At 48.8% G+C, this 27,323-nt stretch overlaps 1 protein-coding gene across 1 annotated transcript in view; it reads left to right on the forward strand.

Annotated features, from left to right (window-relative positions):
* The window catches only part of MAML1 (mastermind like transcriptional coactivator 1), a 45,172-nt gene extending 32,441 nt beyond the window's left edge, over nt 1-12,731 (forward strand). The window contains exons 2-5 of the mRNA XM_019661425.1: nt 2,174-3,586; nt 5,469-5,708; nt 7,195-7,291; nt 9,265-12,731. Coding sequence (XP_019516970.1) covers nt 2,174-3,586; nt 5,469-5,708; nt 7,195-7,291; nt 9,265-10,244 — 2,730 coding nt within the window. The 3' untranslated portion in view covers nt 10,245-12,731. The remainder of the gene's footprint in view (nt 1-2,173; nt 3,587-5,468; nt 5,709-7,194; nt 7,292-9,264) is intronic.
* The last annotated feature ends 14,592 nt before the right edge of the window (nt 12,732-27,323 follow it).

A 27,323-nucleotide genomic window follows, 5' to 3' on the forward strand; every position in this document is an offset into this window, starting at 1 on the left:
CATCCCAAGCGAGTTCTTAACCATCGCGCCACTCGGCCGGCCCTTGAGGAGCCCGTTCTTGAGTTGGGTCCTAGAATGGTGATTTGCTTATACCTCTGCACTACAGTTCCATTTATTGAACATTCCTAGGTTATTCTGAGCTGACTTAGGTACCCAGATATAAATTTAAAGAAATCCTGGGGCCGGCTGAGTGGCTCGTTGGTTAAGAGTTGGCTTGGGAGCGCACGCAAGCTCTGAGCAGTAGGACCACCGGTTTGGATCCCGCATGTTCCAGTAAGCTGCGCCCTCTACAGCTAAGATGGTGAACAACAGCTCGACCTGGAGCTGGGCTGGCGTGAGTCGCTGGTGACGGTGTAGGCTGCAGTGGGGCTGCATTGGCTGCCGTAAGCTACTGTGAGTGGCCCACAGCCAGCGTGAGCCACCGTGAGCGGCCGTCCAATGGCCGCTGACCGATCTGGCTCAGCCGGGAAGAGCGCAATGATCACAATATCAACATGGGCCAGTGAAGCAACGTCCTCCACAACTAGACTAAAGAACAAAAGGACAGCAACTTGTCTGTTCTGCTTCCCTCAATGCCCCAGCGCTGTTCCTTCCCCCAATTTCCCAGTAAAATCTTAAAAAAAAAATTTTTTTTTGACCCAGCCAGGATTTTAGAGCACTGTACAAGCTGCTTTAACAGTTAAGAAGTAAGAAAATTTTGAAGTGAGAAAACTGCCCTCCTTGTTTTCTTGCTCGTTCCTTGTTTGTGTCTTGCAGGTGCCTTGGGCAGGAAGCCTAGGTCAGAACACTCCTGCACTCACGCTCCTAGGGTGAAGTGCTGGGTCCGTGTGGCAACCCCCTGCAGCCCAGGACCACAGCACAGACTGCTGCACGCTACTGTGTGACTCCTCTGAGATCTACTTAGAGATAATAATGAAAGTGTTATTTGGAACTTAGTGAATAGCTCAGTGTAGATGCTTAGGATCACAGGGAAAGAGGGATGGAATTAGGGTTGGGATGAGGGACAGAAACATAAGAAAAGTAAACATACGAAAGGAGCAGCCTGTGTTTAGAGGCTGAGTGTAGGCACCTGTCAGTGGAGGAATCCTGTCCTGACAGCTGAAAACTAGGCTGGGGAAATAGTAGGGAGATAGCACCTTCTCTCCTGCCCACTCCACTGTCACGCTCTTTTCATGAAAAGCCACCCCTGAACTCGCAGTGTGCTTACTGCTCGACTGCTTGCATAGGGCATTTGTCTCATTCTGTAGCATGTTCGGGTATGTCCCGTGTCCTAGAAGTCTGGGAGCCCTTGAGGAGGGGGACCACCCCATTTGTCTTGATAGTCCACAGCGCTTGTCCCTAGCCCGAGGCAGACTTTATATAAGGTCAGTTGAACGACAGACCCAGTAGTGGTCAGATGGTCTTGATAAGTGGGGTTTGTGAAGGCTGCTGACTGGGCCCAGGAGATTAGAAGATGCTTGTGGTGGGCGGGGAGGAGAGTGAGACAAAATCGGGGCTTACGGGGCCCCGTGGGAGAGGAGGGGAGGGGCTGGGTCAGCTCCTAGAAAGGCTGGGAAGGGCATTAACACTGGCCTGCACAACAAGATGGAGCCTGGTGCCAGGAGCCAGCCCCCGCTGGGCCTGAGAAGGAGCCTGTAATGCCAGGGTCCTTCGGCTGAAAGCAGCAGCAATCTCAGTTAAACCCGCTTAAACACAAGAAGAGGTTTATTGGTTCCCATAGGCGCATGGCAGCAGGGGTGGCTAGTCTCAGGTACAGCCAGATCCGGTACTCACACAATGCCCTCAAGAATGTGTATGTGTCCTCTGGCCCTTTCTCGTCATTCCCACTCCTGGGCACACCCTCACACTAGGTGACTGGGCAGCATCAGACTTGTGCCCTACAAAAATAAGGATGGCCAGAGTCCAGGGACTGATCTGTTGGCTGCAACTGGGTCGCTTTTCCACAGCTGAGCTAGTGGTCCTGACTCAGGCGAGGCCACAGGACTCAGGGGAGGGAGAGGCAACCCAGAGAGGAAATGGAGGGTGTTCCCAGAGTGGGGAGTGAGTGTAAAATGGGCAGGAAATGAGCAGGGGAGCACTGAAGGGACATGGCCCTGTCACAGTCACCGTGCAAAGCAGAGGAGCCTCATACATGGCACTGTGCACGTAAGTCACTCTTTTCCTTGTTTTTCAGCATCTCCATGACACGGTGAAGAGAAATCTTGATAGTGCCACCTCCCCTCAGAATGGCGATCAGCAGAATGGCTATGGGGACCTTTTTCCTGGGCACAAGAAGACCCGCCGGGAAGCTTCCCTGATAGTAGCTGTGTCTTCCAACGGCTTGCCTCCAGCCTCCCCACTCAGTCAGCCTGATAAGCCTGGTGCAGAGGCCCTGCAGGCCAGTGGGAAGCACTCGCTGGGGCTGGACTCCATGAATAAGAAGTGTCTGGCAGACTCAAGCCTCCATCTGAACGGAGGCAGCAACCCCGGTGAGTCTTTTCCACTGAGCCTGAGTAAAGAACTGAAGCAGGAGCCTGTGGATGACCTGCCTTGCATGATCGCGGGGGCCGGAGGCTCCATATCCCAAAGCAACCTCATGCCTGACCTCAACCTTAACGAGCAAGAGTGGAAGGAGCTCATTGAGGAGCTGAACAGGTCGGTGCCCGATGAAGACATGAAGGATCTGTTTAATGAGGACTTTGAGGAGAAGAAGGACCCCGAGCCTTCTGGTGCTGCCACACAGCCCCCCTTGACACAGGACATTAATATTAAGACAGAATTCTCTCCAGCAGCCTTTGAACAAGAACAGTTAGGCTCTCCACAAGTGAGGGCTGGGTCTGCAGGACAGACCTTTATGGGGCCTTCATCTGGCCCTGTGAGCAAAGAGTCATCCAGCCTAGGGGGCTCTCAGCCTCTGTTCCACACCTCTGGTCAGCCCGGGGCAGACACTTCCAGTCCCAGCCTGATGCCGGCATCAGCCCAGGCCCAGAATGCACAAAGAGCCATGTCCAGTGTGGTGTTGCCCAGCCAGGGCCCGGGAGGGGCCTCCGAGCTGTCCTCTGCCCATCAGCTCCAGCAGATCGCTGCCAAGCAGAAGCGCGAGCAGATGTTCCAGAATTCACAGCAGGCCTCCCCCGCACCAGCTCCAGGCCAGATGTCCACGTGGCAGCAAACAGGTCCCTCCCATAGCCCCTTAAATGTCCCTTATCCCATGGAGAAGTCTGCCAGCCCTCCCGGCTACAAGCAAGACTTCCCCAACTCCAAACTGCTCATGATGCCCAACGTGAGCAAGAGCTCCCCTCGTCCTGGAGGCCCCTACTTGCAGCCCAGCCACGTGAGCCTGCTGAGTCACCAGCCGCCAAGTAATCTGAGCCAGAGCACCGGGACTAGCCAAGGGTCCGTGCTGGACTATGGCAATACCAAGCCCCTTTCTCATTACAAAGCGGACTGCGGACCGGGTGGCCCTGGGGCTGGCCAGAGTAAGACGGCCCTCATGGCTTACCTTCCCCAGCAGCTGCCGCATCTGAGCAATGAGCAGAACTCCTTGTTTCTGATGAAACCAAAGCCTGGAAACATGCCCTTCCGATCACTGGTTCCACCCAGCCAGGTGAGCAGGGGCTTCACTGTGGGAATCTGTGTCCCTGGGTACCAGGTGCAGGTAGTTAAGGAACAAAGGGAAGGAGGGAGGGAGCAGCTGCAGCTGTCCTTGACTCCTGGGGCATGCAAATTAATCAAGCAAAGCAGGGCTGATGCCTGATAAACAAAAGTAGGGGCAAATTCCCTCCTAACTTGGTTTTAACTATTCACACGTTTGGGGATCACCTGCATTTGGTCTCATGTCTTTTTCGTGCCATACAACTTAAGTCATTTGTGGCTGTGTTTTGCAGGTGAAGACCAGATTTAATGTCCTCCTTAGAGGCTTTGCTTTTTTTTTTAACCACTTTTCAGACATCTCTGTTCAAAATATCTTAAGTTTAGTATGCGTATAACCTTTTAGGTGAGTGCTGCTTCCCAACATATCTAAACTCCATGCTTATTTAGTCGTGATGTGCAAGCACATGGCTCTGCAGGGTGGAGAATGGTCAAGTGCCAGTGCAGTCATGGTCATGGTTATGGTTATAACTTGTATTTCTGCCTGCCCAGATAGGTTCTAAGATGCCCCCTTCCTGAACACCTCCTGGTGGCCGCGCCTCGTGTAGTAACTGTCCCCGGCTCCCTGGAGACAGTGTGCACACTTGCTTTTCCCACTCCACAGTGTGACCTGGACTGTCTTCCACGTCTGCACATGTGTATCCATTGAAACTTTCACAGTTGTGTGACACTTGTGTAATGTGCATTGTCTCCTGTTTTGCACTACCATTTTAAATGAGCCTGCATTGAATACCTGTGTGTGTACCTTTGTGTATTTGTAACACACTCTAACATTGAAAAAATTAGAAAACACGATGCTGGTAATACCATGAGGAAGTAGGCCTGTTCATACACTGATGAGGGTGTGTAAATGAGCACACTGCATTTGGAAAGGAATTTTGGCGTTATGTATTTTTCATAAGGCATAAAAATGTTCGTAAGCATCCCCACATTATAATAATGTGCAGGGTACTCATCACATGACTATCAAATAGCCACAAATTGGAGGCAGTTTCAGCATCTCTCAGCGGAGCATGCATTTGCAAGTGTTGAAACTTCCTCTTATTTCAGCCATTAAACGGCTTACAGCAACCTTGAGAAAGAGCGGCAGTCAGGACTGCCATCGCAGCACCTCACAAAGCCCTTGTGATTGGGGGGAGGAAGCACCACAGAACCCGTGGTCTCTAAGATTAGAACCTTGTAAAGATTAAATATCCTAACGAATAAGGACTAAAAAGAGGCTCAAGAAATTGAGCTTGTTTAAATGATAGTAGCTTTCTGCCTTTTTCCTATTTTGAGTTAAATTTTCCACTTTTAAGTGTAAGTAATGATGTTGGAATAGCATTATGGTAACCTTTGACATGACTCTCACTTTTGGTCCATGTATTAATAGAGAATACTCGTTAGAAGTTCTCATTGATACTCAGTCTTTTTTGAGCATGGGTGGACAAACGATACCATTTCCGGTGGGGTCAGGGACAACCTCACCAGCTGGGACCCAAGGTTTACATACTCAGAACATAATGTGTCCCCATCAACCACAGCCCCTCAGAGAGTTCCTCCTTGGGGCCCCACCTGATCCCACGCTTTTTGGAAGCAAGCCTGTATAAGCTACAGTTGCCTACAGAAACTGTTGTGTGCAAATGTACAAGCATAAATGTAAAATCACACCCTCGCCACTGGCAAGTCACAGGAAGCCACACTGTTCACTGCTGTGCCTAGATACTCAGGTGTTCCGCTCTCCTGATCTCAGCCCGCCCTGGGGTCCTGTGCAGGGAGCCAGGCTCTCTGCTCTGGTCAGGGCTCATAGAGTTCACCATGTCCCACTTGACTCAAGAGCCTCTTATCTGTGTTGACAGGAGCAGAATCCTCCCAGCGTCCCTGTGCCAGCCCAGGCCGCTAGCGTGGGAACCCAGCCGCCTACTGCGTCCGCGGCCAGCACACACGGCAGTGCTCCCTATCTCAGCAGCCCACAGCAGGCCGCTGTGATTAAGCAGCATCAGTTGCTTTTGGACCAACAGAAACAGAGGGAGCAGCAGCAAAAGCATTTGCAGCAACAGCAGTTTTTGCAAAGGCAGCAGCACCTTCTGGCAGAGCAGGTGAGAGGAAGGTGGAAGAAAGCCCCGCCCTGCCTTTGCCTGCCTCCTGGGGACTCGGTGTGAATGCGCTCTCATTCGCATGTTCGGCATTAAACCCCATCCAAGAGTGTGGTGGTCCTCACACAGTGGTGGCCTATGTCAGAAGCAGCTTTGTGTCGCTTAAGTGGGGATTAATGAAGGCAGACTCTGTGGCTAAAACTGTATTAGGGACATTTTTCCATGCCCCTGTCAGTAGCTGCCAAAGCACAGAGCCCTCTGGCCCACCAGTTTGTTGTAGGACCCAGCTTTGTTGTAGATGCAGTTTGTTACAAGCCAGAACGAGAAGCGGGAGGTGGAGACCTGTCTGAGGACCTGGGGCTGTAGAATCAGGACGAACAAACCCTGTCCAGGTCCTACAGTTCTTCCACGTGGTCACCAAATATAGTGTACAGGTGCCAAGGCTACAGGAGTTCACGGGATTTTAAATCACATCTTTCAGACATAAGAGAAGAACTAGCCGTCTAGAGGTTAGTCAATTGAAAGGAGCTTTAAAGCCCACATCACTGCCTCAGTTCTGCCTTTTTTTTTTTTTTTTTGAGAATTTTTGTAAGAGTTTATTTGAGACAAAACTGATGAAAATTGCTGGGAATCAAGACCTCAAATGCTCCAGTTCTGCCATTTTTTAAATAGCAGCTTTATTGGGATATAATTCACATGATACACAATTCACCCATTTAAAGTGTATAATTCTGTAGTTTTTGGTGTATTCAGAGTTGTGCAACCATCACCACAATTTTAGAACATTCCATCACCTAAAAAGAAACTCTATACCCATTACCCATTAAAAGTTATCCATCCCCCCAGGCCTAGGCAACCACTAATCTGCTTTCTACCTCTAAAGATTTGCCTATTTCTGGACATTTCACATAAGTGGTTTCAAGGTTCAGCCATGTTGTAGCGTGTATCAGTACTTCCCTCCTTTTAATGGATGAATAATACTCTGTTGTATGAATATGTTACATTTTGTTTGTCCACTCATCTGGTGATAAACATTTGGGTTGTTTCCTAAACTTTGTGAACATAGGTTTTCAGTTCTCCTGAGTGCACATTTGGGGTGGAATTGGGGCTCATGTGGTAACTCTCGCATTTCGCCTTGGGAGCTGCTGGACTGCACTCCCCAGCAGTGTGTGGGGTTCCCATTTCTCCACCTCCCCGCTCACCAGTCTGGCCAGCCTAGTGGGTGTGAAGTGATTTACCTTTGTGGCTTTGATTTGCATTTCCCTGATCTGCCCTCCATTTTTTAAAACTGATAATACCACCTTTTCTTGATTATTGCTCCTTAGGCCTGCCCCATCCTTCTGTTTCATAGGGTTTATTACAAGTCCTCCAGATGAGATCATGAGCATGATCCCCCAGGAGTCCAGCTGTGAGGAGCAGACTTGGACAGTCTTCTCTGCTGCGATCTAACTCTGTTTTACGTGGGTCTCCTGCTCTCTGCATTTTCTAGGAGAAGCAGCAGTTTCAGCGCCATCTGAGCCGCCCGCCACCCCAGTACCAAGACCCGTCACAGAGCGCCTTCCCACAGCAAGTCGGACAGTTCACAGGTGAGGGTGTCTGAGGTGGTGGTGTGGGGGAGAGGAAGACAGGCACTGGATGGCAGGTGGGCTGTTCTGCCCACTTGTGCTGAGTTCCTGCTATCTGCCTGGCTTTACACCAGGTGTTAAATGGGTTTGCTGCTCATAGAAGCTTCAGTCTGCTCAGCCAAGGAGCCTGAAGGCCAGGGGGAGAGGCTCGTAGGGGCAGACCGCTTCGGCCAAGTGCTTTGGCTGGGTCCCTGGCTGTATAGTCTTTGAAGCAAAATCATTTCTGTTTGGAATATGCCTTATCAATAGGAAATAGCTCCTGTAATTCTTATGAAAGTTCTTTTCTTCTGCAACATGACCTTTTCTTGTTTTCTAGGTAAGGAGAGACTTAATGCACTTGTGTGGCCTTTGCTTCTCTTCTTTCTTCCTGTCCACTCACTCTGGTGTCAGGGATGGCAGCACCAGCCATGGACAGTTGACCAGGAAAGGGCAGGAGGCATTCCGAGGTCTTGGCTGTCATGTGTCAGATACGCGAGGGAACCTGGCTGCCATTGCTCAGGCTGTCACTCCAGAAATACACAGAGATGTCAGTTGACAGATGCAGTAAAATGTGGTCTGTACCCGCCTTCCTAGCTCCTCTTGGAATATCTTCAAAACCTGTCCTTTTCTTAGTCAGTGACTCTCATTGTAAAGTGTCCCAGAGAAACTGACCGCGCTGTGCGTTCTGGGAGAGAGAGGTGGAGTTTTATGTGCGTGCTAACCATGACTGTGGAGATGAAGTCTGCAGGCATCTCAGAAGCCTGGGGCTCAGCCAGCTTTCCTGCCTCCATCCCATCTGAGGCTGTGGGCTGTTGGTGGGAGTGAAGTACACTGTTTCTTTTCCTCTACCCAGTTTTTAATTAGGTGCTAGTGGAGAGAGAGAAAGGAGAAACAAAGTACTCCGCCGTGGCCAAGCCCCGAACATTGCACAGAAACCCGCCTCAGTTAGTGTCACCATGCAGCCATTGCTTAAGGCAGAGCCCCAGACAGCAAGTTCCCTGAGGACGTAACCTCTTTGTCCCTTTCTGCGCTGTCTCCCCAGCACAGTGCCCACCACAGAGCAGGGGCTCGGTAAGCATGTGCTGGTCACCATCTGAGCTTCTCCCTGCCGTGACCACCTGCCATGACCACCTGTTGTTTGTGGTGTGAAGAACTCGCTCTGACCCTGCACCGCCCAGTGCCCATTGTGCACCCTCTTCCAAGTGGCTTCACAGCCCCGGCCCAGCAGGGTCTGGACCACGGCCGCAATCCAGTTCCCCTTTGGCTGTGCAACCCTGTCCTTCACATGGCAGCCACAGCTCTGAGTCCAGCCAGCACTGTACCTTCAGTCTTATCTCTGGGATGCTGGACGCTTTCCTCACACAGACTGACTTTCATAACTTCATACCTTTGCACACGCTCTTTTCTCTGTCTGGAATACTCTGTTTCTCCAAACTGTTAAACTTATACCCTTCTAAAATCCATTGTGTTTGCCACCATGTCTGCCACCTTCCCCAGATCTCCACAGGCATCGAGCCTCTGTCCCCTGTGCACCCATGGCCTGCTGAGCAGCCTGTGGCACCCCTGTCACACTACACGGAGTCTTCACCTCCCAGAGACAGATCCCAGGTTCTTGGGGTCCCTGGTACCTGGCATAGGGCCTGCCACAGAGCAGAGACGGGGTGGGTGTGGGAAGGTGGGCCAACCAGTCCACCGGCTCCCTGCCCCTCAGGTGTCACCCCTTCCTCTGTGCCTGTCTCAGTCTCCTCATTGCTCCAGAGCGGCCTGTTGCCCCGTTCACTCTCTGAGAGTTGCCAGGGCTCACTCTCTGAAGCTGCACTGACCATGAGATACCTGGTGCTCTGATTTTGCCATTGCTGCCTGCAGGATAGAAGCTGCACCTGGGATCTCAGAGGTGTCTCCACAGTGGTGCTCGAGAAATGCCAGCTTGATTGACATGATCTTCTGTCTTCTAGGGTCCTCTGCTGCCGTGCCTGGCATGAACAACTTGGGTCCATCTAATGCCAGCTGTCCTCGAGTATTCCCTCAGGCCGGGAATCTAATGCCAGTGGGCCCTGGACATACTTCAGTTTCCTCTCTCCCCTCAAACTCAGGCCAGCAGGACAGGAGTGGGGCTCAGTTCGCTGGCCCCCAGGGCATGCCACAGGGCAGCCTCTATGGCATGGCCTCTGGCATAACCCAGATAGTTGCCCAGCCCCCGCCACAGGCCACCAACGGACATGCCCACATGCCACGGCAGACCAGCGTGGGCCAGAACACCTCGGTCTCGGCTGCCTATGGACAGAACTCTCTGGGGAGCTCTGGCCTCTCCCAACAGCACAATAAGGGGACCCTGAACTCTGGTTTAACTAAGCCACAGGTCCCAAGGGTGTCAGCGGCCATGGGAGGCCAGAATCCCTCCTGGCAGCATCAGGGAATGCCCAGCCTGGGTGGCCAGACCCCAGGGAGCAACACCGTAAGCCCCTTCACTGCATCCTCCGGTTTCCACATGCAGCAGGCCCATCTGAAGATGTCCAGCCCGCAATTTTCCCAGGTGATGCCTAGCCGGCCCATGGCTCCCATGAGCTCAGCAGCTGCCACAGGGCCCATGCTGCCCCCCGTGAGTGTGCAGCAGAGGACCAGTGCCCCCGCCCCGGCACCTCCCCAGGGAGCCCCACAGCAGGGCTTGCCGGGCCTGAGCCCAGGGGGGCCTGAACTGGGGGCCTTCAGCCAGAGCCCTGCCCCACCGATGGGTGGCCGGGCAGGGCTGCACTGCCCCCAGGCCTACCCCGTGCGGACCGCGACCCAGGAGCTGTCCTTTGCCTACGGCGGGCAGCCGGCTGGCAGCGGGCTAGCCAGCATGGCTGGAGACGCTGACCTGATGGACTCCCTGCTGAAGAACAGGACTTCGGAAGAGTGGATGAACGATTTGGATGACCTTCTGGGGCCTCAGTAATGGGAGCCTTTGTGGTGGTGTCAGTGTTCTGACGTCCTATATTTCTGTTCTCATATTCAACAGTGAGCAACTATTTGGACCAAAAGCATGGCCCAGGGTGCCGGTGGGCAGAGTAGAGCCTAGGGCCGAGACCTGGCCTGGCTGGGATCTGCAGAGCCCACGGCTGTGAGCCGGCAGCTGTGATCTGTCGGGCTGGCCCTGACCATATGCTGGTGTCATTGCCTGGTGTTGCGACAGCAGGACAGCGTTCTATAGGTGGTTTTCTATACAAGTGACCAAAAAACCAACAGTTATAACCATGAGACCCTATGGTGTCAGGCTTATAAAAATCTGTGCCCTTGTGTTGACTTCATCCAAGATTTCCCCTCTTGTCCCAGTGTTGGGGGCAAGTTTTTGTTGAAACTTTATATAGAACTATTTGCAGTTGTAGCATAGAAAAGATTAAATTTTTTAAAGGTTTGAAAACAGATTAGGATAGGTGGCGGTGTAAGTTGATTAAGTGGCTTTGGAAACCTAGGGCTTCCTTTTGATGAAGAGCCTCTTTTATTCATGCTCTTCATCAGCTTGCAGGGGATGGGGGGGTCTACTGGGGAATCATCCGTAAGTGAAGGCTGTGACTGCGTGTGCCAAAAAGGAGCGGGATGCTGTGCAATGGCAGAGCTAGTGACAGATGCCATCTTCTCAGCAGCTCTCTTCCCAGACACTGGTCTTACAGATCGGCATTGGGGAGGCCCCCAGGAAGCCCCCAGGCTAAATGCTGACACAGAGTGTTACTGATGCCTGTGTCCCCTCGTGTCGTAACTTCCACTCTGTGCAGTTTCCCTGACAGCTTGTATTTACCAGTTTGGGAAGGTGGTCATTGTCGAGTTGTGCACAGATGTCTTTTCTTCACGCTGTCTTCAGTTCCCATGGCCTTTCTTTCTGCCTCCCCTTTTTTTTCTCTCTTCAGCCCAAATGGAAAAACCTCTTTGAGGCAACGATTTACTAGATTGGAGAGGAAAATAGAGTCACTAAAATTCCCTAGGGAGCCCTAGCATGGTAGGGAGGAGGGTACCCCTCCCCAGGAAGAAAAGCATTGTGGGAAAGAGGATCAGAGAGGTACCCTGTTTGGCAGGGAGGCCCGCTGAGGGAGGAATGCCACTTTGTTGTACTCCTTCTGCCACTCCCATGTTAGATGACTTGCACTTTTTAAAGAGAATTGCTTTATAACACTAATGCATCCTCTCTGAAGGCTCAAGTGGATTTCTCTTTTAAGGTCTGTGAATTAATAGACTTGACTAAGCTAAGAGTCCACAAAGCAGAGTATTAAGTGTGCCTATTTGTGGAAAAAAAAAGATGGAGAGAGCACTTTGGGATCAGGAAAACAAAATGATGAGCGCAGGGTGAGAGCCCTTCACACGGAGTGTTGGAGAGAAAAGGGTGCCCTGAAGAGTGGCTTATATGCTGAGCGGTCTCTGGAGAAACCACAAGTCTGTTTTTATTTCCCTGGAGTCTCAAAATAGGTAATTCAAGGAGCGTCATGTAAAGAATTGAGCCAAGGAAAATACTCATGTGACCAGCCTGAGTGGCTTTGATGAGGAATGGAGGGTTGTACACACATTGGTAGTGATTTTTGCACCAGCAGTGCCTTCATGGGGGTACTTGGACCCTCAGATCCTCTTCTCTAATAGCCATGTGCCACCACAAATGGTGGTGTTGGGCCATTTCCCCTGTAACTGCCGTCCCTGCCTTCCCCAGATGCTGGATTTAGCTCTCAAAGAAGAGAATGAATCAGCGAAGACTTCGCCCTCTGAGTGAGTTCCCCAATCTGAAGGGGAAGAGGGTGACTTCCGCGGGTTTTCTACCAAAAATAGCAGGCTGAAGGCTGGTGGCGAGCTCTGTTCCTCACTGGTGTTCCCTCTGGCTGCTGCTCACCTCTGTCCCCAGGGCGCCCCCACCTCCCTTCCCAGTGAGGGCTGCCCCCGCCTTAGTCCTGGGGCCACCAGACAGCAGCCTGCTCACTTGCTGCAGTGTCAGAGCAATAAAATGTGATGCTGGGATCCTCCCAGGGAGCTGCCCGTGGCTTTATTTATGAACCTGGTTTTTGGGGAGTCAGGAGCAGAGGACTCTGCTTCCAGACCCCCCATCTTCCAGGAGCCATGACTCAAAAGAAAAGGGTGCTCAGACTTTTGTTATACACGTTTGCTTTGTGTAAATAAATGTTTACAATTTTATATTAAAGATGGAATAAGCGTTAGAGCTCTGACTGTATATTTTTTACTTTTATAGATTTTAAAACTATGATCCTTTATATATGTGTTTTGGGGAAGCTATGATAAGTTTTATGGCAAACAGTTGGTATTAACTTTTTATTGTCATCAAAGTACACAAAAACCCTATTAATCCCCTTATTCTTCTACTTCCCTTAACTGGTATACACCAAAAAGAAACCTTGACTTTCCTGTTTTATCATTATAAAATAATAAAAGTATTTTGCTAGTATGGAAACTGCCCGCGTATTGCCTTCACGTGGTTGTGCCAGCTGGGCAGGAGGTGGACGCGGCTGCTTTGTTTGGTGGTTGATTTTCTTTTGTGACTTAGCAGTTTACGAATGGAGCATTGGGGTGGGGTGGGGGGGTTTGGGTGGGTTTACCTCAGAGCAACTCCCACTATTTGATGATAGATATGAAATTAAAACTGACGTCACTCAGGGACACTTCAGGTCACAATTGAAATGTTTTACAGGCACACCTCTTGGAGATACTGTGGGTTCATTCCAGAGCACCCAATAAAGCAAATATTTCAATAAAGCCAGTCACATGAATTTCTTGGTTTCTCAGTGCATATAAGGTATGTTTACATTATATTGTCTGTTGAGTGTGCAGTAGCCATTGTAGGGTTTTTAATTGGCCTAATTTCAATATTGTGTCTCAGGGAAGTTCACCCTCACCAGTAATCAAAGAAGTGCAAATTAGAACACAGGGAGATTATTCTGTCAGTGTAACAGATAGGTGACGCCCATGTCTGCTACAGTACAACTGTCATGGGAAGAAATTTTGCAAAAGGTATCAAGCTCCTTAAAATGTCCATGATGTCTGTCCAATGCAGCAATTCCAACTCTGAGAAGCCATCCTTGAAAATAATTCTGGATGCACAGCGGTGGTAGAGTAGCACCATGCATAACTGCTCCTGCGGCCGATCAGAATAGCTGCCGGGATGGTCAAGTCAACCGTAGTGCTCCTGCCCAATGAGGCACAATGCAGTTACTTTAAATATTTAGGAAGATTTTAAACACGGTAACTTGGGCTTCTTACGTTGCGAGCCAATAGAAAAGATGTCTAACAAAACCTCAAAGTTCCCTGCCCATAGCTTGTTCTTAAGGTTACCGGGTAACCCCCGTCATCAAAAGGGGCGTTGAACAGTCAGGCCTCAGGAGTGGCAAGGGCCAGGCTTCCTGACCTCTGGAGCTCTGCCACCATCCCGTGTCTGTTGCGGGTCACCAGCCAGGCTTTGGGGGCAATGAGGCACGTTCCCTAAGGGACAGTTGGCTCAGCACATGTTTACAGAGCAGGACAGCGGCAGTCTGAGAAGGCCTGGCCCCTGCTCCCTGGAGCCCACAGTTTTGTGTGAGGCAGCGTCATGAGCAGGTCAACAAGATGATCTCAGAGTGGTAAGTGTTGTGGAGGGACTGAAAACAGTGATAAGATGGAGGACACTGGGGCCGCAGGGGTGAGGGGTGGCCAAGATAACTTAGATGTGGAGGTCAGGGCAGGCCCCTTGAAGGAGGGGACATTTAACAGGCCGAGTGCTGGGAAGGAGCCAGCCAGCCCTCTGAGGGGATGGGAGAAGTTCCCCAAAGGAGGGGGGTGCTGCCAATAGGAGGGGAGGAGTGCTGAGAAAGCAAAAGTAACATGCTGACGCAGTTTAAAAGTTCAGTTTAAAACACCCAGGACATGCATTGCTTACAGTCAGGGGGTGGGCCCTCCTCAGGCCCAGGCAGGCTGCACCACTCTGGGCCTCTGCCAGCCCCACCCAGGGAGGTGCCCAGGATAGGACGGTCTCCTGTCAGTCCCTGGGGTTGGACCACCCCTGCTATTGTTAGCAGCATTATCAATAAGGTAGCCTGAAGGATAGCCAGCTGATAAGGGCCTGGAAGTGGTAATGTGGCTAAAAAGCTGTCAAAAGATGCAAAGTGGTGGATGCCCATGAACTTGATCCAGGCTGGTGGCTGAACTCAACCAGAAGTCACAGGTGCCTGGCCGGTACAGGGTGGTGGGCGAAGGCTGGGAAACAGCTGGTCAGCTGGGATAAATCTGCATGACTGGCCGTTTCCCCTGTCCTCTTGCTGGTAATGTACCTGCACTTTGTTAATTGGCTGTGCTGACATTGCAGATCATTTCCTCTCTGAATGGTTGTAATAAACTGGGCTATAGACACTAGTCGGTGCGTGCAGACCATTTCATGAAGGTTGGAAGAAAAACCTCAGACCCTCCGCCACCTTGGGTACACGGAACACGTCCTGCTGGAAGCTGCGGACAGAAGCAGGAACAGCTGTGCCCATGTTGATCACGGAGTCCGTGCAGAAGGCTGCACTCATACCTAGAAAGCAGAACTTCTCAAGGTTACAGAAAGGGGAATTGAGTCACAAAGGCTTCAGCTGCACTACTTGCTGCCTTTGGACTCATCACTCCTGACACCAGCGCCATTCCTCATCTTGAATGTTAAGGGTATAGGTGGTTCTATACTTTTATAAGTACCCAGGCTCTTTGCTATACTGCGGGGCAGAGCCCTGCCACATACAGTCAGTGTCCAAGCCAAGCGTGTGGATATTACCATCCTACCTACTATGTCATGTTACCCTCCAAGCTGCAGGTGCAAGGGGTCGAACTCTGCAGCTGCCTCTCATTCATCCCATTGAACCTCTCCTATGCTGCCCTCTCCATCCATCCCATCCTGTAGCCGCCCCATGACATTCTTAGATGACTAGAGCAAGAGAACAGGGCACATCTGAGCCTGAGTTGGCCACTCAGGACAGAGCAAGCTCAGCTGCCCTTCAGGGCCGAGAAGCTCCTTTCTGCACACGCCAAGAATTTTGGCTGTGCTGGCTGACAGCTGAGGCTTCCTGGGAACTGCCTTCAGGGTAAGGGAGCTGCCTTGCCCACAGCTGTGCCCCTTCCCAGGGCAGCCCATATCTGGAGACTGGTCAGTGTGCGGTACAAAGGCCCAGCTCCTTCCTCACTGTGGGACATCGCAAAGCTCCTGGGATCATCTGAAGCCTCTGTGCAACCACATCTCAGTTCAGCTTCCCTCTGCCCAGTCCTGAGAGTGCTGTCAGAGCCAGCTCTGCACTGGCAGCCACCCTGCAAAGAGGGCCCATCACTGGTGAACGTGGGGCACGGAGAGCTGCTGCTGTGCTGTGGTTAAAGGACTTTCAGCCTGAGGATACCAGGGTAGGACACGGGGAGGGGAACGCAACCTCCTAGGCTTTAGAGAAGTTTAAGGGAAGGAGTAATTATAAGAACCATGAAACAAAAGACAAGTGTCGAGGATATGGAAAAACGGACCCCTCATGCACTATTGGTGGGAATGCAAAATGGTGCAGCCACCATGGAAAATAGTATTGAGGTTCCTCAAAAAATTAACAGTAGAATTACCATATGACCCAGCAATTCCACTTCTATGTATTTAATAAATCAGGACATATTAGCACTTCCATGTTCACGGCAGCATTATTTACAATAGCCAAGATGTGAAATACCCATCTATGGATGAACAGATAACAAAAAAGGGATCTACACAAACAATGGAATATCATTCAGCCTTAAAAATAGGAAATTCTGCAATATGCCACAGCATGGATGGACGTTGAGAGCATTATGCAGAGTGAAATAAGCCAGCCACAAAAAGACAAATACTGTGTGAGTCCACTTACATGAGGTATTTGTAATAGTCGATTCATAGAATCAGAGTGGAGTGGTGGCTCCCTGGGGCTGGGGAGGGGGAAATGGGGAGGTGCTAACCAACCGGCTTAAGGTCTCAGTGAAGAGATGGCTCAGCACTAGAGGTCTGCTGTGCAACAGTCAAGAGTATTGTATTGTACACTTAGAAACTTTATTAAAGGATAGATATGTTAAGTCTTCTTTTAGAATAAAATTAAAAAACAACAACAACTGGTATTAGAGGGTTGTTCCTGGGGGCTGTCAGTGATGCACTGGAGAAAGATAATGAAAAGCTGGACAGCATGTGAAACCAGAGGACCTCCTTGCCAGCCTATAAAGAGCAGACTAAGCTGAAGGGACCAGGCCAGGACTTCAGTGTGAAGGTCGAACTCTCAACCCACCAATTCTGCTACATCAAGGTCACTGTCCTGGTTAGGAAGGAGAGGGACCCTGACACTTGGGATGGGTTGGGGACATCTGATTGATGCCCTAGAAAGCCAGGTGCCCCTGAAACCATCTGGACCTGCAGATGGGCCCACCCCTCCCTCTTAAGGGCTGGTGCTTTTTCCTCCTGCTTGAAAATGACGCATACGCCTCTGTCAACTCCCCTTGGGGTCTGCTTCGCACCTCCCCTCCTGGCCACCCCACCAATAACGAGGGTCATGTAATAACATAACCTGGCTGGGCAAGTGCCGGGCCTACCAAGAGAGGAAAGGGACATACTGGCGGCACTGCAGCACCTTGCCAAGGTGGCTGGGCAGGAGCGGCAGTGTGCAGGGGACCAAGGGGCTGGGCTGGGGGTGGCACAAACGGGAAATTGGTTCAGGGAGCCCTTATCCATAGGGCTGTAACACAGGACCTACTCTGGAAGCACTGAGAAAGCTGTGGCCCGGGCCCAGGCTAGCGGAAATGCTGCAGCACTGCGGCAGGCGGTGGAAGAGGGGCCCGAGGGCTCAGTGACACACCACTTCGGTGACCAGCCACAAAACCTACCGGCCAAATAGGTACTGCCAGAGGACCCAGAGGACACCCGTTTACCAAAAAGAGAGGGTGCACTGGAGAGGGGCACCAGATCATTGAGAAGTTGGGTGGCCATTCCTTTAAGGCGTAGACTGACAATAGCAGATGTCACAGAACTGGGCTTTATGAAAGCATTGGGGTTGACAGGGTCCCAAAGCAGCGGGGCCAGGTGGCAGCGTGGACTTTCCAGAGGCAGGTGGGGGCCATTATCGTAATGTGGGCCAGGTTGGAGGACCGACCCACAGAAAGCTAGGAGCCGGGGATAAGTAGCTGGGCAGCTGACCAGGGACTGGCTTTCCTTACACAACCAGAAGAAGTCCACAGTGGATGGCTGAGGGAAGCTGACCCAGGACAAAGTCACAGAACACTGCCCAGTTTCCAGACTTGAGGCCGTTGTCAGACACGGAACCTCTTGGCCAGAAGCAAGAAAGGACCCCACAAGGAAGGCCTCATCAACATCACCGTGAGTGATGCAGGAACGACCCTCCCAGTGCTTCCCACAGGGACCTGCAGCCAGTTACTCCGAGAACCATACCTCAGAGAAGAGGAATCCTTCGATTGCTTTGGGGTGCTGGATATGAGGCCTGAATTGACATTGGTTCCTGGGGATGTCAAGTGTCCTCGTGGCATCCTAGTCAAGTTACGGGAGTAAGAGACACACACAATAAATGGAGTCCTGGCCCAGACCCAGCTCACAGTGGGACCACTGGGTCCTGCCTGCTTGTTTCCCGGGCCATGATGTTTAATCAGAATGGACACACTTGACTACTACAGAGCCCTCGCGTCAGCCAAGTGGAAGCTGCTTCCCCACCAAGAGTGTATGGAAATCAATACTGCATTCTGAAGGGAAAGGCAGAGGCTAATGCCACCCTACAAGCTGTACAGGATGCAGGGCTGGTGGGCTCCCTCACATGGGCCCATTTAACCCACCAGTCTGGTTCCTACAAAAAGTCGACAGTCCCTGGAGATGACTGCAGACTACTGCAAACTCAACCAAGTCGAATCTGAATTGCAGTCTTAATGGACATATACCAGCCTCTGCCACCAGCCACTCCCAGGGCTGGAACAGGGCTTACGACCGAGTAGCTGTGGTGGCAGTGGTGGGTGCTCTTCATGGCCCCAGCAGCCACAGCTAGCTGTGTCACTGCTAAATGTCCACCTTGCCTCTTGGTGGCACATTGGTCCCTCCCACACTCGAAGGGGGAGCAATTCTTCTTTTCTTTTTTCCCACCAGCTTTTCATTTTGAAGTAATTTCAGACTTAAACAAAAAAAAACTCAAAAACATTAGACTAAGTTGTGGCAGACACAAAAAACCACATATCATATGATTCCCTTTATATGAAATGTCCAGAAAAGGCAAAACAATAGGGATGGAAAACTGATCAGTGGAGGCCTGGGGCTGCTGGGTGATGAAAATGTTCTGAAACCAGATTATGGTGATGCTTGCACAGGTGGGTACATTTACTAAAACGCATTGAATTCTATTTTTAAAATGGGTGAGTATTATGGTATATAAATTATATACCTCAATAAAGTTGCTTTTAGAAAAAATAGTACAAAAATGCTGGTATACCTTTCACCTGCCTCATATCCTTTTTATAGTAACATCCTTTTTATAACAACAGTACAATTAAAAGAGAAAATTGAAATTAACAAAGACTGTTACCTAATCAAGATCTTATTCAGAAGTTGTCCCTTAATGCCCTTTTTTTGGTCCAAGATCCCATCCCGGTTGTCAAGCGCCCCCAGTCTTCCCCAGGCTGTGACAGTTTCTCAGTTTGTCATTTATGTCCTTGGCACCAGCCATTCGCACCTCCTAGAATGGACAGGTGTGTCTGTGTGTCTTGCTGATGAGCCTGGACCAGCACTACTTCCTAGGGGTCAGTGTTTGGCATTGCCTTGGACCAAGGGACCCCCTCCACAGCAGTGCCATGTGGGTACACAGCAGCAGGGTCCCCTGTGCTGCCCCCCTCCAGACTCCCAGAAGCTGCCGACCTGAAGAGCAATGGAAAGACTGCTCGAAAATACAGCTCAGGGGCCAGCTTGGTGATAAGACCTTGTGTGGACAGGGTGTCGCCATCTGGGAAGGAGTGTACGCCCCAGATAAGTGACTGGGACACAGGGCGGTGTTTCCAATAGGTAGGAGACGTGGGTGGGGAGGGAACACTCTTATTTGCCATCACCGGACCCACTGGGGGAGCTTGTGCCTCCCATCCTGCAGCTTCAGAGTCTGTGGGTCCCAAGAGAGACCGCGTCCTCCAGGAGACACGGTAGGACTCCTGTTAAGCTTTAAGCAACAGCTGCCGCCTGGTCCCTTGAGCTCCTCATGCCAAGAAAGCAGAGGAAGGAGCCACTGTGCTGGCTACAGGAGATGATTCTGACCATCAGGGGAGGAGGGACAATGCAGTCAGCACCCAGCTGACCCCTAGGGCATCTCTTGGTACAATCTTGGTGGTGCATGGACCAGCGCGGCCAACCTACACTGGTAGTGCCTGGTGACCAGGGACTCAGACTCACAGGTATATGGGTCTGGATATCCCTCCATGAAGCTGATATGAGGGCAGTCTGCACTGGGTAGTGGGAGGAGGGTGGTGAAGCCTGCGAACAGCTGTGACAGCCTGGCTGTCGTGTGTCCCACTTTATTCTTTGAAGGGTCTCAGGAAGACACCAGAATCCTGAGTCACTGTGTGCACTTGGGCTCAACTTGCTGTCGGAGACCCATGGCCCCCCATGCTGCCAGGTCCAGATTCCCTACAGGTTCAGCGCCTGGTCGCTGTGTGTGCAGAGGCCCAACCACGACACCGCTTAGCCCCTGCCCAGCCAGCCCCCAAGACATCGCTGCATCCCCGTTTGTGAAGACCTTACTCAATACAAATGGAAAGTTTTGTGTGTGTTTTTGGTGAAGAGATGATACGTTTATCAGCATTTCAAAGGCTTTTGTGGCGCCAAACAAGTCAATTGAAAGCCCACCCTCTTTCAGCCTCTAGAAGAGCCTTCGGGATAAGAAAGGCTATTTCCCACCATTGTGGCCTCCCTTCTGCAAAACGAACGTCTTCAGTGTTGTGGGGTTTTTCCTTCTAACTGATTTTAGGTTCTTTTAAAACTGCCAGGTAGAGAATTTCAGTGAACGTCACCAAAGAGTCTTATTGGCTATGATGTTTAAATCAGTATCTATAGATCACTTAATAAAGAATGATATTGTGGGGCCGGCTGAGTGGCTCAGTTGGTTAAGAGCTCGCTCAAGAGTTTGAGCTCTGAGCAACAGCGGTTCAATTCCCAGCCTGAGCTGAGCAGCCGTTGAGCTGCCAACCGGTGGCAGGATGGCTCAGCTTAAAAACAAAACAAAACAAAACAAAAAAAGAATGATATTGTACCTGGTTTTTATACTTTTATATTTGAATCAAGTGAATGTATTAGCTATTCAGAAATTCAGATTTTATAAAATTGTTATATTAAGAAAATACAACCTAAGTAGTCACTGAAGTTTCACCTGTAATTGCAAAATGTTGGAATCACCCTAAATGCCCATAAAGCAGAATCACTGGATCAACTAGGGTCCCTCCTACAGTGGGGTCCTCAGCCATGGCTGCAGAAAGAAAGATGGGGGCGGCGGGCAGGTAATATCTGTGAGCTGGTGCAGTGAGCTGTGCAGGGGATCTTGATAAGCCAGGACAGCAAAGTGCAGAGGAGCGTGTCCAGGTGCTACCTTCCATGTAGAAAGAAGAGGAAGTAAGAAAATTTGCACGTGTCTGTTCATTTGTGCCCAAAGAAACACGGGGGAGACAAACCAGAAACTGAACTGATGAGTTACTAGAGGCATGGGTGGGGCGGGATGGAAAGACAGGAGGGTTAGGATGGGGGCAGAGATGCTTCTCTGAGCAGATACTTGGACCATGCTCATGTTTTACATTCTTTAAGAAAAAAAATAGAATAAATAAAATCAACAAGGATAAGAAACAAATGAACAGAAAAAGTTTTCAAATGAATAACATTTGGACTATATGTCCTCAAATTGAACACAAAAGGAACACTAAACAAATATTCAACTCTAGGGGGTAGGTTTCTGGAGGCGAGGGGTAGCATTTCCAAGGCTGCTTGCTGTCTGTGCAAATAAGTAAATAACACTGTGGATAAAGGGAGCCAGATTTTTCACTGTTGGAGAAAGTTGGAGTTATAAATAGAAAAAGGAGGAAGGATAGAAAGAACTTTGTGGTTTTAGATTTAGAACTAAAAATGTCAGTGCAAATTCATGGTTTTTAACATAAATGGAAATACATTTGAGTATATGTATATATTTATATCTCCCTCAATATATATAATATTTTTATATATTATATAAAAAAGCATATGTATTATATATACAATATATAAATATGTAATACACACACACACAAACACATATGTATGTGTGCATGTATATACTGTTAAAGAAAAGAAACCACAGGCCCAAAATGATGTCACTCATGCTCAAAGCCATGACACCAAACCTAGATTCAATGCCTGATATAATTGCAGTTCCAACTCCAACCTTTCCCAGGAAAATAATCTTTCTTTTCTTTTCTTTTTTTTTTTTTTTTCAGTTGCAGATGGGCATAGCCCACCATTGAACAGGCAGTCTCGTTGTTAGGAGCACGTGCTCTCACCAGCTGAGCCATCCTGCCACCTGTTGACAGCATCACTGGCCCATGTGGGAATCAAATCGTTGACCCTGTTGCTCAGAGCTCACACTCTTGGGCAAGCTCTTAACCAACGGAGCCACTCGGCCGGCCCCCAGGAAAACAATCTTAATCAACAAGTCTGGAATTTTGTGGTCAAGCCCTAATAAGGTAACCTGTTACACGGGCCCCCAGAGAAAGGAGAGGCAGATTGCATGGTATGAACCCTTTCAATAAACACTATAAACGTATTTTCTTTATGATTTTCTTAACAAAATTTCCTTTTCTCTAGCTTACTTTGTTGTAAGAATACAATATATAATACTTATGACATAAAAATATGTGTAAATCAACTGTTTATGTTATCGGTAAGGCTTCCAGCAAACAGGGTATTAGTAGTTATATTTAGAGAGAGTCAAGTTTTACATGGATTTTTTTATTGTGTAGGGTATCAGTGCCCCAAACCCTTGTGCTGTTCAAGGGTCAGTTGTATTTATTTTTCAGGGGATGTGTGACATGCTGATGACTGACGATCTCACTGACCTTCTGGAGACTTGTGTCTTACCAAGGCCTCTGATGTGCTTGGCACTTCCTATTCATCATATCAGTTCACACGACGTCATCAATGCGATGCTGGGGGCTGTCCAGAGAGTCATGTTTCCTCCAACCTATGTATTACAGGGTGGGACAATTAAAATAGTCCTGGGGCAACACTGTAACTTTGTAATTTTGTCCATCCCATGTGAATAGAACAGCTTCTAATCCTGTTTTCAGACAGAGAGGAAAACAACACATTCAATGGCCGCACTTCTACTGTATGAGCCTGTGTTAACATGGTCAAATAATATACCCCATCTAGCACAACAGGAAGAGGAGGAGGAGGTAAAGGAGGAACAGGAGGTGGAGCAGGAGGAGGAAGATGACGTTGAGCAAGTCACCAGTAGCAGCTCCCTGTGGAAGTTGTCTTTGTACTACTATCACCTGTGCAAGTTAGAGGTTCAGTGAAGACATTGTCGTAGTTAACCTCATGAGCTGTGACATTCACTGGTCTCAACTCATTCATAGAGTACCTGGCACCATTCTCAGTGCTGAGGACATGCAGTGCTGGGCATGATAGACAGCCCTAGCTCTCGGGACTGGTGAGGTAGTGCAAGTCCCTCAGCCTGGGCTTCCAGTCTCCGGGACCTTGGGCACAAACTTTCCACTTCTGAGTTGGCGGAATGGCTCAGTTGGTTAAGTGCACGAGCTCTGAGCAGCAGGGTCGCCGGTTCAATTCCCACATGCGCCAGTAAGCTGTGCCAGAGCTGAGCTGCCTCTGAGCTGGTGAGAGCACGTGCGCCTAACAACAAGGTTGCCGGTTTCACACCAGTATGGGATGGTGGGCTGCTGTCTCCCCGCGACTAAGATTGAACACGGCACCTTGAGCTGAGCACCCGTAAGCTGCCGGGCGGCCACATGGCTCAGAGTGCAACAAGGTTGCCGGTTGGACTCCGCATGGCATGCTGGGCTGCGCCCCCACCCCTGCAACTAGATTGAAAGCTGCAACTGGACTTGGAGCTGAGCTTGCGCCGTCCACAACTAAAAGTGAAGGAAAACAACTTGAGCTGATGGGTCCTGGAAAAACACAATGTTCCCCTTCCCCAATTCCTCCACACTGTTCCCCTCCCCAATTGCCCAATAAAAAATCTTTAAAAAAGAAAGCAATAACTTTCCACTTCTGAGCCTCAGCTACACCTTCTGCAAGGCAGGATTCTTGGGGAGCACCCAGCAGGAAACACAACATACTGTCAGCACAGCACCACTTAGCACAGGACGGTGGTTGTGGTGGTGTCTCTAAGTCTCCTCTATAATGGACCCACAATCTGGATTTGTCTGGGCTTTCTTGTGTCCTCTGTGCCACTTACTTCCAGCAACAGGAAGTTCCACCCAGAAAAACCCAGAGGGGAAGCTGGGAGTTTTGTTGCAGTACCTCCGGAAGCAATATAACATCTGCTTGTTCCACTATCAGAAAAATTATGTTTGATGAGGGGCTCAGGTGCTAACAGCTCCCCCCCCCTCATAAATTTCCCTTTCAACCTGCTACTTATGGGTTTTAGGAGGTGACAATCATTTAAACCTATGATGTCATCACAGGCTCATCCTATTTCATGTGTTATCTAGAATTCAGCTATAAAAAATTTACCCTATCTACTATTTAGCTGCCAATATATGGTATGAGCAAGCAAAGCAGTATAAGTGCTGTATTGTACGTGTGTATATTTTATTTTATTTTATTATTATTATTATTATTATTATTATTAATTTTTAAGATTTTATTGGGGAGTTGGGGGAGGGAACAGCATTGGGGAATTGGAAAAGGGAACGGACAAGTTGCTGTCCTTTTGTTCTTCAGTCTAGTTGTGGAGGATGTCACTTCACTGGCCCATGTTGGTATTATCCTTGCGCTCTTCCCAGCTGAGGCTGATTGGTTGCTGGCCATTGGACGGCCTCTCACAGCTGCTCACGGTAGCCCACGCTGGCTGCTGATCACCCATCGTAGCTTACGACAGCCCACTGCAGCCCCACTGCAGCCTGCGCCGTCGCCGGCGACTCACAGCAGTCCTGCTCCAGGTCGAGCTGTTGTTCACCATCTTAGCTGTAGAGGGCGCAGTGTCACTGGCCCATGTGGGATCCGAACCAGTTGCTCTGCTGCTCAGAGCTCGCGCTCCCAAGCTAACTCTTAACCAACAAACCACTCGGCCAGCCCGTGTGTGTGTATTTTCAATATACTTGTGTATATGTATGTATATATGTGTATATTTTAAATATACTTGTGTGTATGTATGTATATATGTATATATTTTAAATATACTTTTGTGTACGAGTTCTGACAATTAAGTTCGTTAACTCATCCTAGAAAAAGTGCTACATACCTCATTGCTGAATATCACTACAGTTACCTTCGAAGTACTCCCTTGGGAAGCTATGCACCAACGCCAGCGCCTAGTCCACCCTTCAAAACAATTTTGGAACTCTTTATCTGGAATGGCCATCAGAGCTGTCACTTGATCAAGTGTAACACTTGATGTCCTGAATGTCATAAAAATGTCTTCCTTTCAATATTTCTTTTATCTTTGGGTAAAGAAAGAAGTCATTGGGGCCAGATCAGGTGAGTAGGAAGGGTGTTCCAATACAGTTATTTGTTTTACGGGCTAAAAACTCCCTCATAGATAGTGCTGTGGGAACTGGTGCATTGTCGTGATGCAAGAGCCATGAATTATTGGCGAAAAATTCAGGTCATCTAACTTTTTCACACAGTCTTTTCAGCACTTCCAAATAGTAAACTTGGTTAACTGTTTGTCCAGTTGGTTAACTGTTTGCCCCCTGATATCAAAGAAAGGTTAGCAACATCGTTGCAACAAGTTCGCAAACTTAATTGTCAGACCTCGTGTATGTATATGTATACATATATATGTGTATATTTTAAATATACTTTTGTGTATATGTATGTATATATTTATATGTGTATATTTTAAATATATTTTGGTGTATATGTATTTATGCATATATGTATATACTGGGGGTGCCAAAAAAATGTATACAAGAGGGCACTTTGGTCAACGTTGCTCAAGCAGTAGTTCGCCATAATCAGAAGTATCTGGATACTGATGGTAACCACTCTGAGCACCTCTTGTAATTGCAGAAGTCAAACGTGACTTGTATTCATCTTTTGTTATTGGTATATACTGAGTATTACAATTTTAATACAGTTTTTCTTTTCTTAAAATGTGTATACATGGCCGGCCAAGTGGCACGTTGGTTAAGAGTTGGCTTGGGACACCCACTCTGAACCACCGGATCAGATCCCACATGAGAGCCAATGATGCTGCGCCCTCTACAGCTAAGGTGGTGAACAACAGTTCCACCTGGAGCTGGGCTACCATGATTCGCGGTGACAGTGTAGGCTGCAGTGGGGCTGGCTGGCAGCTGGCGTGAGCTTTCGTGAGCTGCCGTGAGCGGCCGTCCAATAGCCTGCGAGCGACTGCCTCACCTGGGAAGAGCTCAATGTTAATACCAACATGGGCCATTGTAGCGACGTCCTCCACAACTAGACTGAAGAACAAAAGGACAGCAACTTGTCTGTTCTCCTTCCCCGATTCCCCAATAAAATCTTAAAAAAAATATATATATGTATACATTTTTTGGCAACCTCTGTATTTTAAATATACTTGTGCGTATAAGTATGTGTGTATATGAGTATAATTTAAATATATGTGTGTATATATTTTTTCAATATACATTTGTGTATGTGTATATATGTATATATGTATGCACATATTTTAAATGTGTTATTTTTTGTCATATTAAAAACTCTTTCTGCTTGAGGGAAGACTTGCCTCCCTGGAGGTAGGAAGTTCAGCTGGGAGCAGCTCTTTGATATGCAAACTAACCAATTCAGAGCCAGACCTCCTTCATCTGATTAAATCATGTGATATAATCATCCCAGGGCCAGGTGCCAGGAAGCTAGAGACCACCCCATAGTAAGAGTCCACAGAATTTATTCCAGTTAGCCAATCCTAAACTGTTGATCCTGCCCCGCCTTGCATTTCCTGTGAGAACTTTAACAGAGGCTCTGGCCTAGACTTTCCCTCTTAGTCCTGTCTCCTGCCTCCTGACCACCCTGATGCTTTCCCACGTGGCCCTGTGTCTCCAAAACCTGTGAGAATAGTGAATTTTCTTCCTGTGAGCCTCTCCTCTTTCTCCTCTTGTGGCTGAACATGACTGACCATCTCATAAAAGAATACAAAACCAATGCTGATTTTCTTATCTTTATTTGTCAATTCTCAGAGAAATGAGTTAGTCTTTTAACAACCTCCAAAGGAGTCCAGTGAGGTTTTTAAGTATCATTACAAAATCATGAATGTTTAAATATTCATACATTTGATATATCTCAATAAATCACAGCCATTATTCTTTATTGATCCACAAATTGATCCCTTCTGTTCCCTGCTGTTAACAACGACAGATAACAAAGCATAGGCTTTAAGCCCAGGGAAAATAAGAACATCTAGCCAGAATTGAATTATACTGTTTTGTATTCTATTTATGACAAATAATATTGACTTTATTTTAATGGTGGTGACATAAAGTTTGTTTTAAAGATTTAAAGAAAGATATTAATAATCCTCAACACTTATTAACAAAAAAAGTCCAGCAACATATGAAAAGGATTATGCACCATGGCCAAATGGGAATTGTACCAGGAATGCAAGGTAGGTTTACAATTCAAAAATCAGTTGATGTAATACACTATCTTAATAGAAAAAAGAAAGAAAGAAAGACATGATTATCTCATCAGATGTATGAAAAGCATTTAAGAAAACCCAACATCGGGCCGGCCGAGTGGCGCGTTGGTTAAGAGCTGGCTTGGGACGCCAGAGGGCCCCGGTTCGGATCCCACATGTGAGGGCCAGTGACACTGCCCTCTACAGCTAAGATGCTGAAC

This window comes from Hipposideros armiger, unplaced genomic scaffold (genome assembly GCF_001890085.2).
Source record: "Hipposideros armiger isolate ML-2016 unplaced genomic scaffold, ASM189008v1 scaffold_347, whole genome shotgun sequence".
Lineage (NCBI taxonomy): Eukaryota > Metazoa > Chordata > Mammalia > Chiroptera > Hipposideridae > Hipposideros > Hipposideros armiger.